This window comes from Nansenia antarctica (assembly GCF_963989245.1).
Source record: "Nansenia antarctica genome assembly, chromosome: 3".
Classification (NCBI taxonomy): domain Eukaryota; kingdom Metazoa; phylum Chordata; class Actinopteri; order Argentiniformes; family Microstomatidae; genus Nansenia; species Nansenia antarctica.
Genome location: NC_137688.1, coordinates 28,988,711 through 29,001,873, shown reverse-complemented (window position 1 = coordinate 29,001,873; position 13,163 = coordinate 28,988,711). Strand labels below are relative to the sequence as shown.

Sequence of the window (13,163 nt, the reverse complement as noted above, 5' to 3'; positions counted from 1 at the left end):
ACTGCCGGATTAAAGTGACGTCCATAATAATAATAAATAATAATAATACATTAGACTTATAGCGCTTTTCTAGACACTCAAAGACGTCCATATCACCAGATAGCCAACAAATAGTGACTGATGGGAGATGCCTTTTTTACAATTTTTTTGCGCCGATTTAGTTGTCCATGTTTTTCATAAAATTAAACTGCATTTGCTTTGTTACTGTTCACATGTGTGGTGCAGTCACATTCACATAGCCTATAAGTAAACATTAAGTTTGAATTATTTATTGAGCTGGCGTTACTTTTTTTAAACCACACACCGCATGTCGGCTATTTCAGCAGCACGCACCATGTCCACCTACTTATCACTATGAGGGGTTCAGCGTCAGTGCACCCCGCTCTGTTACCTTCGCATAGTTGTAGCCAATAAAGGCCTATATGTAGGCTATTATATATCATTTATATACCTAATACCAACATCAAAATAGATTGTATGCCTCTACAAATCATATTACACCAGGTAAAATCCGTCACAACTTGGAATAAATCCATCGCAATTTGGAATATTTTAGAGCTCCCCCAAAATTTCACAAACCATGTTTCCAGGGGAGCTCATGTCACCACTAGGGGAGCTATAGCTCCCCGAGCTCCCCCTTATTTCGCACCCTGCATAGGAAGAGGGTAAAGGTGGTCTGTAATTTAATCTGTGACATTGAACTAGAAACAAAGGGAAATTGAACGGAAAGGTCACAGTATTCAAAGATTAACTTATTCTGCCCCCTAGTGGAAGAAAACTATTATCTCTCAGACCTTCTATGTGCATCCTATACTAACCATTTTGAGCTATTATGAATCTAAAAGACGCAAAAAAAATCTTGAGCATGGTCATTCATTATTATATAGCATTATCCTAGCTGCATAATGCATGTAGCAGTTTCCCACCTCATCAGCTATCTTGGAGCTTGGGTGACAAGATAAATAGGCTCCAACCGAATGCCAATAAGATACATAGTGGTACCGAGCCAGGCACCCCTTCTCAACTATACAGAGTATCTAAACTCGTGTGGCTTCAGCTTGCAGCTGATGAACAGGTCAGGCCTCTCCTGCCCTGGCTGTCAATGACCTAGCACTGCTCCCAGCCCAACAGTGGATATGTCAGTCTGCATGCACCACAAAACACTTTGAGAAGTTGAATAGAATCGCCAGAACTGGATGGCTGCTCAGTGTTCACTACCTTTTTGAGTTTCAGAAACACCTCTTTTCTGTCCTGAGTCCACAGAAAATATCTCTTAATTGTTTGTGTTTCATCCATCTGGTTTGCAATAGTATTTGTTCAAATACATGACCATTGGCTCCATTGTGCCAGGCAAAGTCAGTCATTCATAGCATGTATTTGTTCATAGGATGTATTTGTTCATATACAGTATATCTCAAAAGTGAGTACACCCTTTAGATTTTTGCAAATATTCTGTTATATCCTTTCAGGGGAAAGGGAAATTACACTATCCTACTGAAACTTTGATATAACTTAAAGTAGTCCGTGTGCTGCTTGAATAACAGTATAGATTTATTGTCCTTTGAAAATTACTCAGTACACAGCTGTTAATGTCTAAACAGCTGGCAACAAAAGTCAGTACACCCCATAGTGAACATGTCCTAATTGTGCCCAATGATGTTGTTTTCCAGCCCTGGTGTCATGTGACTCGTTAGTGTTACAAGGATTCAGGTGTAAATGATAAGCAGGGCTGTTAAATGTGGTGTTTTGGGCACAATTCTCTCTGAATGCTGGACAACATGGCACCTCATGGCAAGGAACTCTCTGAGCGGCTGAAAAATTGCGCTTCACAAAGATGGCCTTGGCTATAAGAAGATTGCCAACACCCTGAAAATGAGTTGCAGCACAGTGGCTAAGATCATACAGCGGTTTTCCAGGACAGGTTCCACTCAGAACAGGCCTCGCCAGGGTCGACCAAAGAAGTTGAGTCCACGTGCTCAGCGTCATATCCAGAGGTTGGTTTCCAAAAATAGACGTGCGAGTGCTTCCAGCATTGCTGCAGAGGTTGCAGGAGTGGGATGTCAGCCTGTCAGTGCCCAGACCATACGCCGCACACTGCATCAAATCGGTTTGTATGGCCGTCGCCCCAGACAGAAGCCTCTTCTGAAACCGATGCATAAGAAAACAGTTTGCTGAAGACAATGAATCCAAGAACATGAGTTACTGGAACCATGTCCTGTGGTCTGATGAGACCAAAATAAAACTGTTTGGGTCAGATGGTGTCCGGCGTGTGTGGCGGCACCCTGGTGAGGAGTACCAAGACAAATGTGTTTTGCCTACAGTCAAGCATGGTGGTGGCAGCATCATGGTCTGGGGCTGCATGAGTGCTGCCGGCACTGGGGAGCTGCATTTCATTGAGGGACACATGAATTCCAATATATACTGTGACATCCTGCAGCAGAGCATGATCCCCTCTCTTCGGGAACTGGGCCGTTTTTTAGGGCAGTTTTCCAACATGATAATGACCCTAAACACACCTCCAAGATGACAACGGCCTTGCTGAAGAAGCTGAAGGTTAAGGTGATGGACTGGCCAAGTATGTCTCCAGACCTAAACCTAATTGAGCACATGTGGGGCATCCTCAAGAGGAAGGTGGAGGAGTGCAAGGTGTCCAACATCCGTGGGCTCCGTGATGTCGTCATGGAGGAGTGGAAGAAGATTCCAGAAGCAACCTGTGCAGCTCTGGTGAATTCCATGCCCAGGAGGGTTAAAGCAGTGCTAGATAACAATGGTGGTCACACAAAATATTGACACTTTGGGCACAATTTAGACATGTTCACTATGGGGTGTACTCACTTTTGTTGCCAGCTGTTTAGACATTAACAGCTGTGTACTGAGTAATTTTCAATGGACAAAACATCTATGCTGTTATTCAAGCAGCACACTGACTACTTTAAGTTATATCAAAGTTTCATTAAGATAGTGTTATCCCCTGAAAGGATATGACAGAATATTTGCAAGAATCTAAAGGGTGTACTCACTTTTGAGATATACTGTAATGTATTTGTTCATAGTATGTATTTGTTCATAGCATGTATGTGTTCATAGCATGTATTTGTTCATAGCATGTATTTGTTCATAGCATGTATATGAAATTATTTCTGCCCACAGGTCTGGTTCCATCCAGGGTAGGTTACATCTCTAACCCTCTGGCACCAGGCCACAGTACCAGTAACATTCTAGGAAATGGATGGTGTCATACAGTGCAGCATTTGAGAGGGTCACTGCAGCAGCATAGGGCCTGTCACACGCAACTGTCCTCAAAAGCCAATAAAAAAGCCAGATTTGAGTCACACCCTCACCCTCCTTCTCTAAGTACACACACTGTTTTTGATTTACCCAATCTCTCATACCCCTCTCATAGGGTATGTTTATCTCTCTCATGCCTGTGTTTATATTGGGGATTTCTACATATGTCTTACCTGACTATTTTGACCACTGTTAGTGAGAGAAATATACACTCCTAGAGTACATTATTGTACATTACAAACATGAACTGAACCAGAATTCATCCATGATCTTCTGTGTAGTGTGTAACCGAAGCATAAGTGTGTATGTCAATGTGCATGGCATGTACTAATCAATGTCACAGGTTTCAACAGAACAGGGTTACTCCAAGGCGAAAGGATATTTCAAAAGGTTGTTGTTTGATATAGCACTAGGGCACACACACATATATATATATACCTTCACTTTTAATTATTTTTTATATATATATAAATGACAAGTGTAGAAGTCCATTCACTGCCATGGTAATAAAGGCGCTTGATAAGTATGAGTGCCACATCATTACCATGGTAAGATTACCTGTCCAAAATCCGATTCGAAACACTTTTTTCTAAGAGGCATTCTAGGTCAAAAGATACCAGATACTCTATCAGCTAATGTAGAATCATCAACTCAGCTGACCCTTTACCTCACAACTTGAAGCAATCCTATATATAGTATAGTCCTTGGTGTGGATTTCACCACTTTTTGAAAACATGCCTCACGTTGCATCCAACCCCTTACAGGTTAGTGGGCTGACTAGTGATCAGAGGTGAATTGTCATGTGGATTTAAAAAATTGGTTAATTGTGAATATATTGTGCCCATAGTCTGTCCTTAGATTACCACTGATTGGCTCACTTTCACTTTTATGGTTTACAAAGTAGCTGAGAGGCTGTATTCGGTGGACGTCATGAGAAGTTGCCAATAAATATTGATGAATTGATGTTGGTGGGATTTACTTGATATTGTCAGACAATAATTAGTCACCTACACATTCCCAACGAGTACGATTAATGTCTCCCAATGCAAGTGCCAACAAACATTTTGAGATTTTTCAAATGATCTTTTCTAAATGAGCATTTGTTTTTTTAGAATGAAGAGGAGCAGACGTTTTGTTTCGTATGTTATTGGCAACTATTGGCAACTTCTCATGACGTCCAAATCGTTTTATTGGTTTACTCGGTTGTTATCTGCGAGAGATTCTAAATGAGTCTGTTGTGTGTCTTATCTTCTCTGAAGAGTGTCACAATAAAGTCACGTTTTTACAAGATTAGAAGAGTTCAGACACATTCAGGAGTTGTTTTGTCCTGCTAATCAACTCAGCCTAAAGCGTATATACACACATCATCTTATTCATAACGGTCTTGAGCGTAGACCTATTGGTCATACAACTACAGTTTTGTATGCATTCCACATCGTCGTGGCTCACTTCGACGGACTTATTTGTATATGCAAAGCGGTTAGCCTATAGTCACATATATGGTCAAATTGTTGTTAAGATGGTTATGATTCCGAAGGCAAGTTACTGTTTTGATAAAGAAAGAGTCACACAAAATCCCGACACTATGATTGGTCAATGACGTCCAACAACTTTTCACGGGGTTCTGTTTACAGACACGCCCACACCAATTTAGTGGCTGAGGCGCTCAGAGAAATCAGTTTACTGGGTGCATTGGTACATTTGTTTAAATAGCTCACGTGTCGAGGAAGAGTGTATGCAAGCAGCTGCTTAAAACTCGGCAAACTTTTTGACAGGCTCGCCAGTACTTTTATTGGCGACATAGGGAATTAACACTCATCAGAAATGAATTGTTTTCATTTAGATGACTTCATTGCAGGGTGGATTGGCGGTGAGTGATTTCCATGCCATAGGCTAATATTAATAGTGAATAAAATTGTATGATATATACATATTTTCTGTAATGTGCATCTGGGAATTATCTCTCTAATTATTACATGTATTATGAGCGGTAAATCAAACAAACAACTGTTTACAAATGTAAACAATGTAGACAATTGGCCACTGGTCAAATTAGTCAGTAACCATTGATTGATTATCTCATTGGATAATTCAGATAGCTCATCGTTTATTCATTAAAACATTTTTATTTAAGTTTTTATTTTTTTTATTTACAACAAGCCCTAGTGCAATTTGCAAGGAATGTACATTGACCAAAATGTCCAGCAGAGGCGCAGTTTGTTTGTAAAAAGTTTTTTCACAGCCTCTAGTTGCCTGCAAACCTAGTTGATCATGAGCATGATTGCTTACATTTTAAAGTGTTGTTTGCAGTTGAGTACGATTCGTGTGCAGGGGATGCTGATTGGACATTATGCATTATCCTTGCGTAATCCTTGTAGTGTTGTCTTGTCCACGTAGCCCTTCTGACTGACCAGGACTAGCTGTTCTGGAGGATGCAGAGCCAAAATTAGAATGTCCTTTTGTATGCTTTTTGTATGCTGCTCTGATTTTCCCTCGAAGAGTTTGTTACTCCAAAGCATCTTTGCATGCATTGCGTAATATATGCTGTCTGAACACTTATCATGAAGCTCCACACATGTGGAACCCATAGATGGATAAAAAGAAAACTATCTGCTGCATATGTTAGAACAATCGTCTCAACATTAAACCTGTTTGTCTATTAATGTGATTTGACAGGAAAAAATAGATGATTGCGAAGTAAATAGATTGAACATACAGTACATTATCAAGACCATTGCATTGTGAACTAAGAATTTACATTTAACATTTAGCGGACGCTTTTATCCAAAGCGACTTAGAGATGACAGGGACAGTCTCCCTGGAGTAATTTAGGGCTAAGTGCCTTACTCAAGGTTACACTAGTGGTGGTGTTCGCAGGTGGGACTTGAACTCATGACCTTCTAATCACCAGTCCAATTCACTATCCTCTAGTCTAGGCCAACACTACCCTAAGCCGTGTCCTAAATTGGTCATAATTATTCCTGCCTAATGTTTGTATAGTTTAGTAACATTGTTTGCATTATTACAGGCCACCTTCCCATCCCTATACCTGCTAAGAGTCATTTTTCCAGAGTTTGCTCACCCGCTAAGACAGAAAGTGTTCCCATATAAAGTAACACAGATTAAAGGAATAGTTCACTAAAAATGCCCAAATCACATATCTGGTTCCTGACCCTTAAATGAGTCTATGGACAAGGACAAACTTCAATCAACACTTTGGTTCTGTTGATCTGGGCACTATTATAACAAACAACTAATTGTAAGTCAATGAAACCTAAATTAGCATGTTTGAAATGTAATGCCTAAATCATCTGAAATCTTCACCAAATATGTTATTTTGTAATTTGGGTGAACTATCCCTAGCTGCACCATTCCATTGAATTATCTAGTATCTTAACAATGTTAAGTTAAATGCCCTATTCCTTTTTTTGTTGTTTGCAATAGGAGCATCCAGTGTCATTGTAGGGCATCCATTGGACACAGTTAAGGTAAACAATCACTACATTTCTCATTAAAAAATAAGTGATCAATTTCTAAATCAGAAATAAGCATATACACTTTGTGTAGTAGATTGGTTTAACACTGTTGATTTGTATGTGTAAGGTATGTTATAGATTGTTTTTCCTCATTATCAATTGCTTTCTTTGTTCACATGGTTACCATTGATGAAGTTATCTGATGAAAAATGTTCACTTAACAGACTCGGTTACAAGCTGGGAAAGGATATAGGAATACCCTCCACTGTGTCCTCACCATCTACAGAAAGGAGACTGTAAGTGATCTCACTTGTCCCTCAGGTTCTGACTGTATCTACAAATAGGCATACTTTCAGTCAGGTTGGCATTATAATCCAACCTAGATACAATGTTCAGCTAACACTCTTTTATCTCTAAATAGATGATACTTTTGAAGGTTCTGAACAGCTGTGATGTTTTTCTTCTTTTTTTTTCTTCTTTTTTTTATCAAATATCCTTGAGAGAGAAAAAGAACTCTCTTCAATGTGCTAGTCTCGCTCTGTCTCTGGGAAAAAGCAAAGATACCTGCCAGCAGCTAAATTCCACATGCGCTGCAATAACTCTCTAACAACATTTTTTTTCGATACTTGTTTTTCTTTGTTTAGGTTGCTGGCTTCTTCAAGGGCCTCTCTTTCCCTCTGGCCAGCATCACTGTCTATAATTCTATGGTGTTTGGGTTCTTCAACAACACACAACGGCTTATAAGCAAGTTTCGCTATGGTGATGGGAGGCACCCCTGTGGTATGCTGGATCTGACTGTGGCCAGCATGCTGACTGGCTTGATGTCAGTGGGCCTTGGTGCACCAGTGGACCTGGTTAAGATCAGACTACAGATGCAGACTCAGCCTATTCTGGCAGGTAGAGTGCCTATGGGTTCCTTTCAACCAGCAGATCTTTGGGTGGGACTTGATAAAGAGGTCAATAAACTCAAATCCCACGTCATCTAGTATCATCAGTATCACCAGACAGGAAACGCTTTATTGCACCTTCTGTTATGATGGTAATTAAGCATCATTCTCTGTGGGTTGTTGGCTATTTGGGCCATCAGACAGAGAGAGACCGTCATAAAGAGCGACAGGACAGGTGGATAATCATTTGCCATGCCAAAGGTGGATAATCCATGCCATGGGACCTTTATGGCAGTTTTATCTGCTATAGATGTTTGCACTAAGCTTCCACATCCACACTTCCACATCCACAGTTGCAGATTGTCTGGCACACCAGTTTACAAGGCGAAAAGCGCTGCGTCGGGGTTGCTTTTACTGCCATGTTTTCCACCTTTTTTTTTTGTTGCCAAAACGGTGGGCTAATTGGTGAAAACTCTAACCTTAAACCTAAATATGTGACGGCAGCTGGTGAAAGGGGGAACAAGTCGGCAACCGACCAAATGTTCTAATAACACACTCGCTAGTCAAGCCAAAATATTGCAAGCTAATCTTGTTTTGTTTTGAGCCTGCTAACAATGTAAAGTAGTGTTCTAGTTAACTAGGTAGTAGTGGGGATTACTCACCGAATCCAATGCACTGAAATATTTTGGTTTGACTAGCGAGTTATTACATATGTGTAATATGTGTGTAAATAGGTGTAATTATGTTATTGACCTTTAAACATTTGACCATGTTTAGAAAACCTGAACTTGGCTGGAAATGGGAATGGAAACATCCCCATGCGGTCCATGGGGATCCCAGGGCAGTCTGCCTACAGAGGGCCCATTCACTGCATCAGCACTATACTGCAGGCTGAGGGGGTCCAAGGACTCTACCGAGGGGCAGGAGCCATGATACTGAGAGATGTCCCCGGATACACACTCTACTTTATCCCCTATAATATATTCCGTACCTTGCTAAACCCTGACGGCAAGTCCTCTCCTCACCCCTGCTCCATATGGCTGGCTGGCGGACTGGCAGGTAATTATTATTAGATTAGATTAGATTCAACTTTATTGTCATTGGAGTAGTAGGCCTACCAGATAACAAAAATGCAGTTTAGCATCTAATCAGTTGTTCATCAGAGTGTGTGTGTGTGTGTGGGGGAGATTGTTCATCAGAGTGACAGCTGTGTGAAAAATGCTGTTCTGGAACCTGCTAGTTGTTGCACTTGTTACCGCTCCTCTAACATCAGTGCAGACTGGCAGTGTAGGAGCACTAGCCTACAGAGCACCGCTATTCTGTCATGAACTGACCTGGTTCTTTTCTATTTGATGACGTTTGATCGATTGATAGCGTGAAACTTATAATTTATGAACGAATCGCGAGCGTCCATGCTTTTCTATGATACTACTGATGACGTATTAGGGGTCTTGAAGGGTTGTCCCATTTCATAGGGGAAGATTTCAACCACTACCCCTTGTAACTCTGTTCCGAGGGGCAAGCCGAAAAGCGAGAAGCATTCGAAAACGAGGGGTAGGGTTAAAAATAAGACATGGGATTGGGACCATACTCAAAGTAAGGGCTGGATGAAAAAGAAGTCGAAGTGTGTTCAAGTCGTCTCAGCAGCTGAAACCACTGGCTCTGGGCTCGCTTTGGCACTGGGCTGGGAAATGCTTCGACTCTGGGCTCTGTTAGTTCCCCCTGTAGAGTAAAAATGTTTCCCAGATGTTGGTCAGGAATGTACAGTACTGGAGCCACAGAGGAGTGTCATTGTACAAAATGAAAACTTCCACGTGTCTCACGTGTCTCACTCCTTCAAACGTACATTCCCGTAACTGATAGTTAGTTAGACTATTTCATGTTTTTGCCCATATACAGTATATATAATATACTGTATTTCACTAATGTCATTGTTTCCTTACACTGCTGATGAATACATGTGCTTGCCTAGCTGATTCTCCAGACTATCTATCCAGTACAGTTTTACTGATTCTCCAGACTATCTATCTAGTACAGTTTTACTGATTCTCCAGACTATCTATCCAGTACAGTTTAGCTGATTCTCCAGACTATCTATCCAGTACAGTTTTACTGCATAATGAGGATATGATGTTTGAGGTTTTACTTTCACATGGCTATATAGCAATAACAATATACTATTTGGTGATTTTACAGTCCTTACAGTTTCAGTGTCAAGTCCAAAATAAAAGTTTTGAGTAGCGTGGTCAAACGTTCTGGCTGCAATACTATTCCTATGGGGACGAGTTGAAAGTCCGCTGTCAGGCAAAATAGCTGTGTTTGGACTTTTTAAACTGTTCAAAATATCCCAAATAATGCGAAATAGTGTACATTTGCCTGTTAATTCATGTTATCATTACACTTGCTGCCGAAAACTGTCAGCGTTTTCTTCTTAGAAACAATAGCGTATATGCAGTTAGCATCTGCTGACGAGCGTTTATGCTGCTGACAAGCGGTTGTGCTTTAAGCAGCAAGCACATGAAAAGACGAAGCTTAATAATAAACGCATATTTATAACCAGACATTTGGTGTCATTTGGTGACATTTATTACATGAGAAATAACTGTAAAACGAAGTAGAAGTCAATCGATATCTAAAATGTGTTAATACAAAATTTGTATTAACACATTTTTACAGTTGAAAAAACACTGTAGTGGCGGTGAAAGTCAACACTTAGCCGCTGTTAGAATTCTAGGCCCGTTTTAGGTCATGTTCTCACATGAAAGTCTGAATCGAGACCCGGAGCAAGTGGATGAGTTCGAAACATTGTTGCATAAATTATTTCTCTGATTTGCGTTCTCACAGCCCTTCATGTAAAGGAAGTAACATACGCAATCGAAGCAACAGACGTGGTAGTTGATTGGTCAGGGGAAAAAATGTTGCCCGTTGTCCCGCTCTTATCGAGATCAACACGCGTGCGCTGTTGTTTTCCTATGGACTGCCTCGAGCAGCATTCTCACCAAAAGCGAGGCGAAGCAAAGTGATGGATGCGTCGTTTCTAACCGAAGCGAAACCACCCTTTTCAAGCGGAGCATCCGTTGGTTCTTTGCTGCGGGAGCGACTTTGAATGCGTGTTCTCACAGCTCCAAACGACGCAGAGCAAAGCGAACTTTATCCTAAACTACGTTTCAAGTGAAGCAAATGTTCTAGTGAGAACACCCCCTTAGAAGCAAAGTGTCCGGAGAAATATTTGTTGCTCTCCTTATTCAACTCAAAAGTCCCCGACCACTCAATCACTCAAATAAGAGCCAACCCCTGTCTTATCGTCACCCCGGTTCTGGAAATTTGATAGCGGAAGAATTAAGAGGTGACATTTCTTTTTTTTCCTTGACCTCAAAGGCCAGCTCCGGAATTAATATTCCACAAGCCACATTTTATATGTCTTCGTCAATGTCGAACAACAAACTGAAAACCGGTTAAATTTTTAGGGCATTTTTTAAATTTGTGTAAATAGCAGACATTCGCCACAAATGTTCACTTAGCAAAATCCCCTCTCACTCTGCACCGCGCTAGCATGTGCAAACACGATCTAATGCAAATCGTAATTTTAGTTGATATTTCAAAATACAATAAGTAATACTACAATATATAGTGGCGTATATTAACTAATACAAGTTCATGACAAACTAAAATGCTACACTAAAAATTTCCGCTACGTTTTTTTAAAAGATATTTGTCGCGCTAGCGGTTTTTCAGGTACTTAACGTAAATGGAAGCTAATCAAACATGATATGGGCAGTGATATTTGAAGTCTGTTAATATTACTGTCTCTCTATAGCCTATATTGATCAGCTGACCCAGCAAACAGTCAGCGTAGCGAGAAATCAAAACCATTATTTTAAAGATACAAATGGTTGTTTTAGAGTGAGTTTGAGATTTATATTAGTTTTTTTATACAAATACTATTGTTAAATACCAGAATATATCTCCTTACTGTAAATATATTGTAATATACTGAACTGATCTTTTTCTGGCAGGGTCTATCTCCTGGGTCACGGCTACCCCGGCCGACGTGGTGAAGAGCCGCCTGCAGGCCGACGCCCTCCTCCAAAGGAAATACAAAGGGATCCTACACTGCATTGTGCAGAGTTACAAGACAGAGGGCTTACATGTAAGTGAATGTCCTATAGCACAGTACTCCCAAAACACCTAATGCATTAGGACATTCATTTGACAAGTAATAAGTCACTGATTTAGGTTACCTTTGTTGAGTTTCTGGCAAGCTAGATTACTTTATTTCCATTATCCTATTAGCTTGAGAGTTCAACTCAGGAGAGACTGTTCTAGGGCATAGTCACAAAACAAGTTACAAACAACAATCCCAACTGGTCAGACGGATGGCCAACAGAGGGATGTGCACTTTGTTTTGGCAAACAAATGACCACTGACAGGGGACATTCAATCAATACCTTTCAATCAATAGTAAACTTAATACTATTAAGCAATATACATAAACAAAAGTGTTGTGAGGTAGAAATGTGTCTGGTTATCTTTTATGAGCTTGAAACTTGAATTGCTAAATAATTTAAATCTTTGTCTAGGTCTTCTTTCGTGGTGCTTCAGTGAATGCCATCCGAGGATTTCCCATGAGTGCCACCATGTTCCTGGGCTATGAACTGTCCTTGAAGTTCTTTAGGAGTCTCTAGTCATTTCCCCGGCACAGGATCAGTCCATTGAATTGAACATTATGTTGACAGCTACCCTCTTGTCCTTCCCCAAGTACCCAACTACCCTCTTGTCCTTCCCCAAATACCCAAAGGCTTTTCCTGGAAGAGGTTAATTGCAGTATGAAAGTCAGAAAGAGCTTTACTTGATGTGTTAGAGTCAAGTCTTAATTGTTATTGCAATATTGATAGAATGTTTTATGTTTACATAATTTCTTATATTAAGAAAAGAGAGGGAATACAAGTTAGTGTATTGTCAACTTTACATTTCAGATACAAATGCTTGTGTCCATTTTATATATTGTGCTATAATATACATATTATTATTTTGTCCAATTCCACTACAGAAACGAAATAGTTATTAGCACTAAACAGTTAACCAGCCCTTAGTAACAATACACACATGATTATGTTTTATGTTGATTCCAGTTAGGACACATTTTAAAGTTTTTTAAATTGTTGTAAATAGAATAATTGTGAGAAAAAAGTCATTCCATGAGAAGGCAATATTTTAAAAAAATAAACCTTTTAAAAAAACAATGGTATTCGTTTTACTCATGTTGACCTTTCATATGCATTACAGAAACATCTTTCATTGTGTAAAATTGCTGTTGGTATTGTGGGGGTAGCTGAGGCCACATGGACGCTTCATCATAATGTTGGTCCTGGAGGGAAGAATAAGCCTTCTGTTAGTGCTCCCTCTAAGTAGATATGGAGATATCCTATCAGTGAACAACCGATAAACTCATGTGCAGTAGGGCTGTTGTACTATGTTATTCATATACAGCGTTGGACATGTTAAATACTCT

The 13,163-nt window shown here is 40.1% G+C and overlaps 1 protein-coding gene across 1 annotated transcript; it reads left to right on the top strand.

Annotated features, from left to right (window-relative positions):
• The first annotated feature begins 4,986 nt into the window (after positions 1-4,986).
• On the top strand, positions 4,987-12,881 carry slc25a48 (solute carrier family 25 member 48). The gene is made up of 7 exons (XM_080526126.1): positions 4,987-5,158; positions 6,733-6,776; positions 6,989-7,060; positions 7,409-7,661; positions 8,429-8,710; positions 11,668-11,801; positions 12,232-12,881. Exons 1-7 carry the CDS (start codon positions 5,113-5,115, stop codon positions 12,334-12,336), a joined length of 936 nt encoding a protein of 311 aa, XP_080382252.1. The 5' UTR covers positions 4,987-5,112; the 3' UTR covers positions 12,337-12,881.
• Positions 12,882-13,163: the final 282 nt, after the last annotated feature.

Bases quoted from the DNA above. Each gene is read 5' to 3' on its own strand.
- slc25a48 (XM_080526126.1), top strand. From the start codon at position 5,113: ATGAATTGTTTTCATTTAGATGACTTCATTGCAGGGTGGATTGGCG. The intron at 7,662-8,428 runs GTAGAGTGCCTA...GACCATGTTTAG, and splicing joins GACTCAGCCTATTCTGGCAG to AAAACCTGAACTTGGCTGGA. The intron at 11,802-12,231 runs GTAAGTGAATGT...ATCTTTGTCTAG, and splicing joins ACAAGACAGAGGGCTTACAT to GTCTTCTTTCGTGGTGCTTC.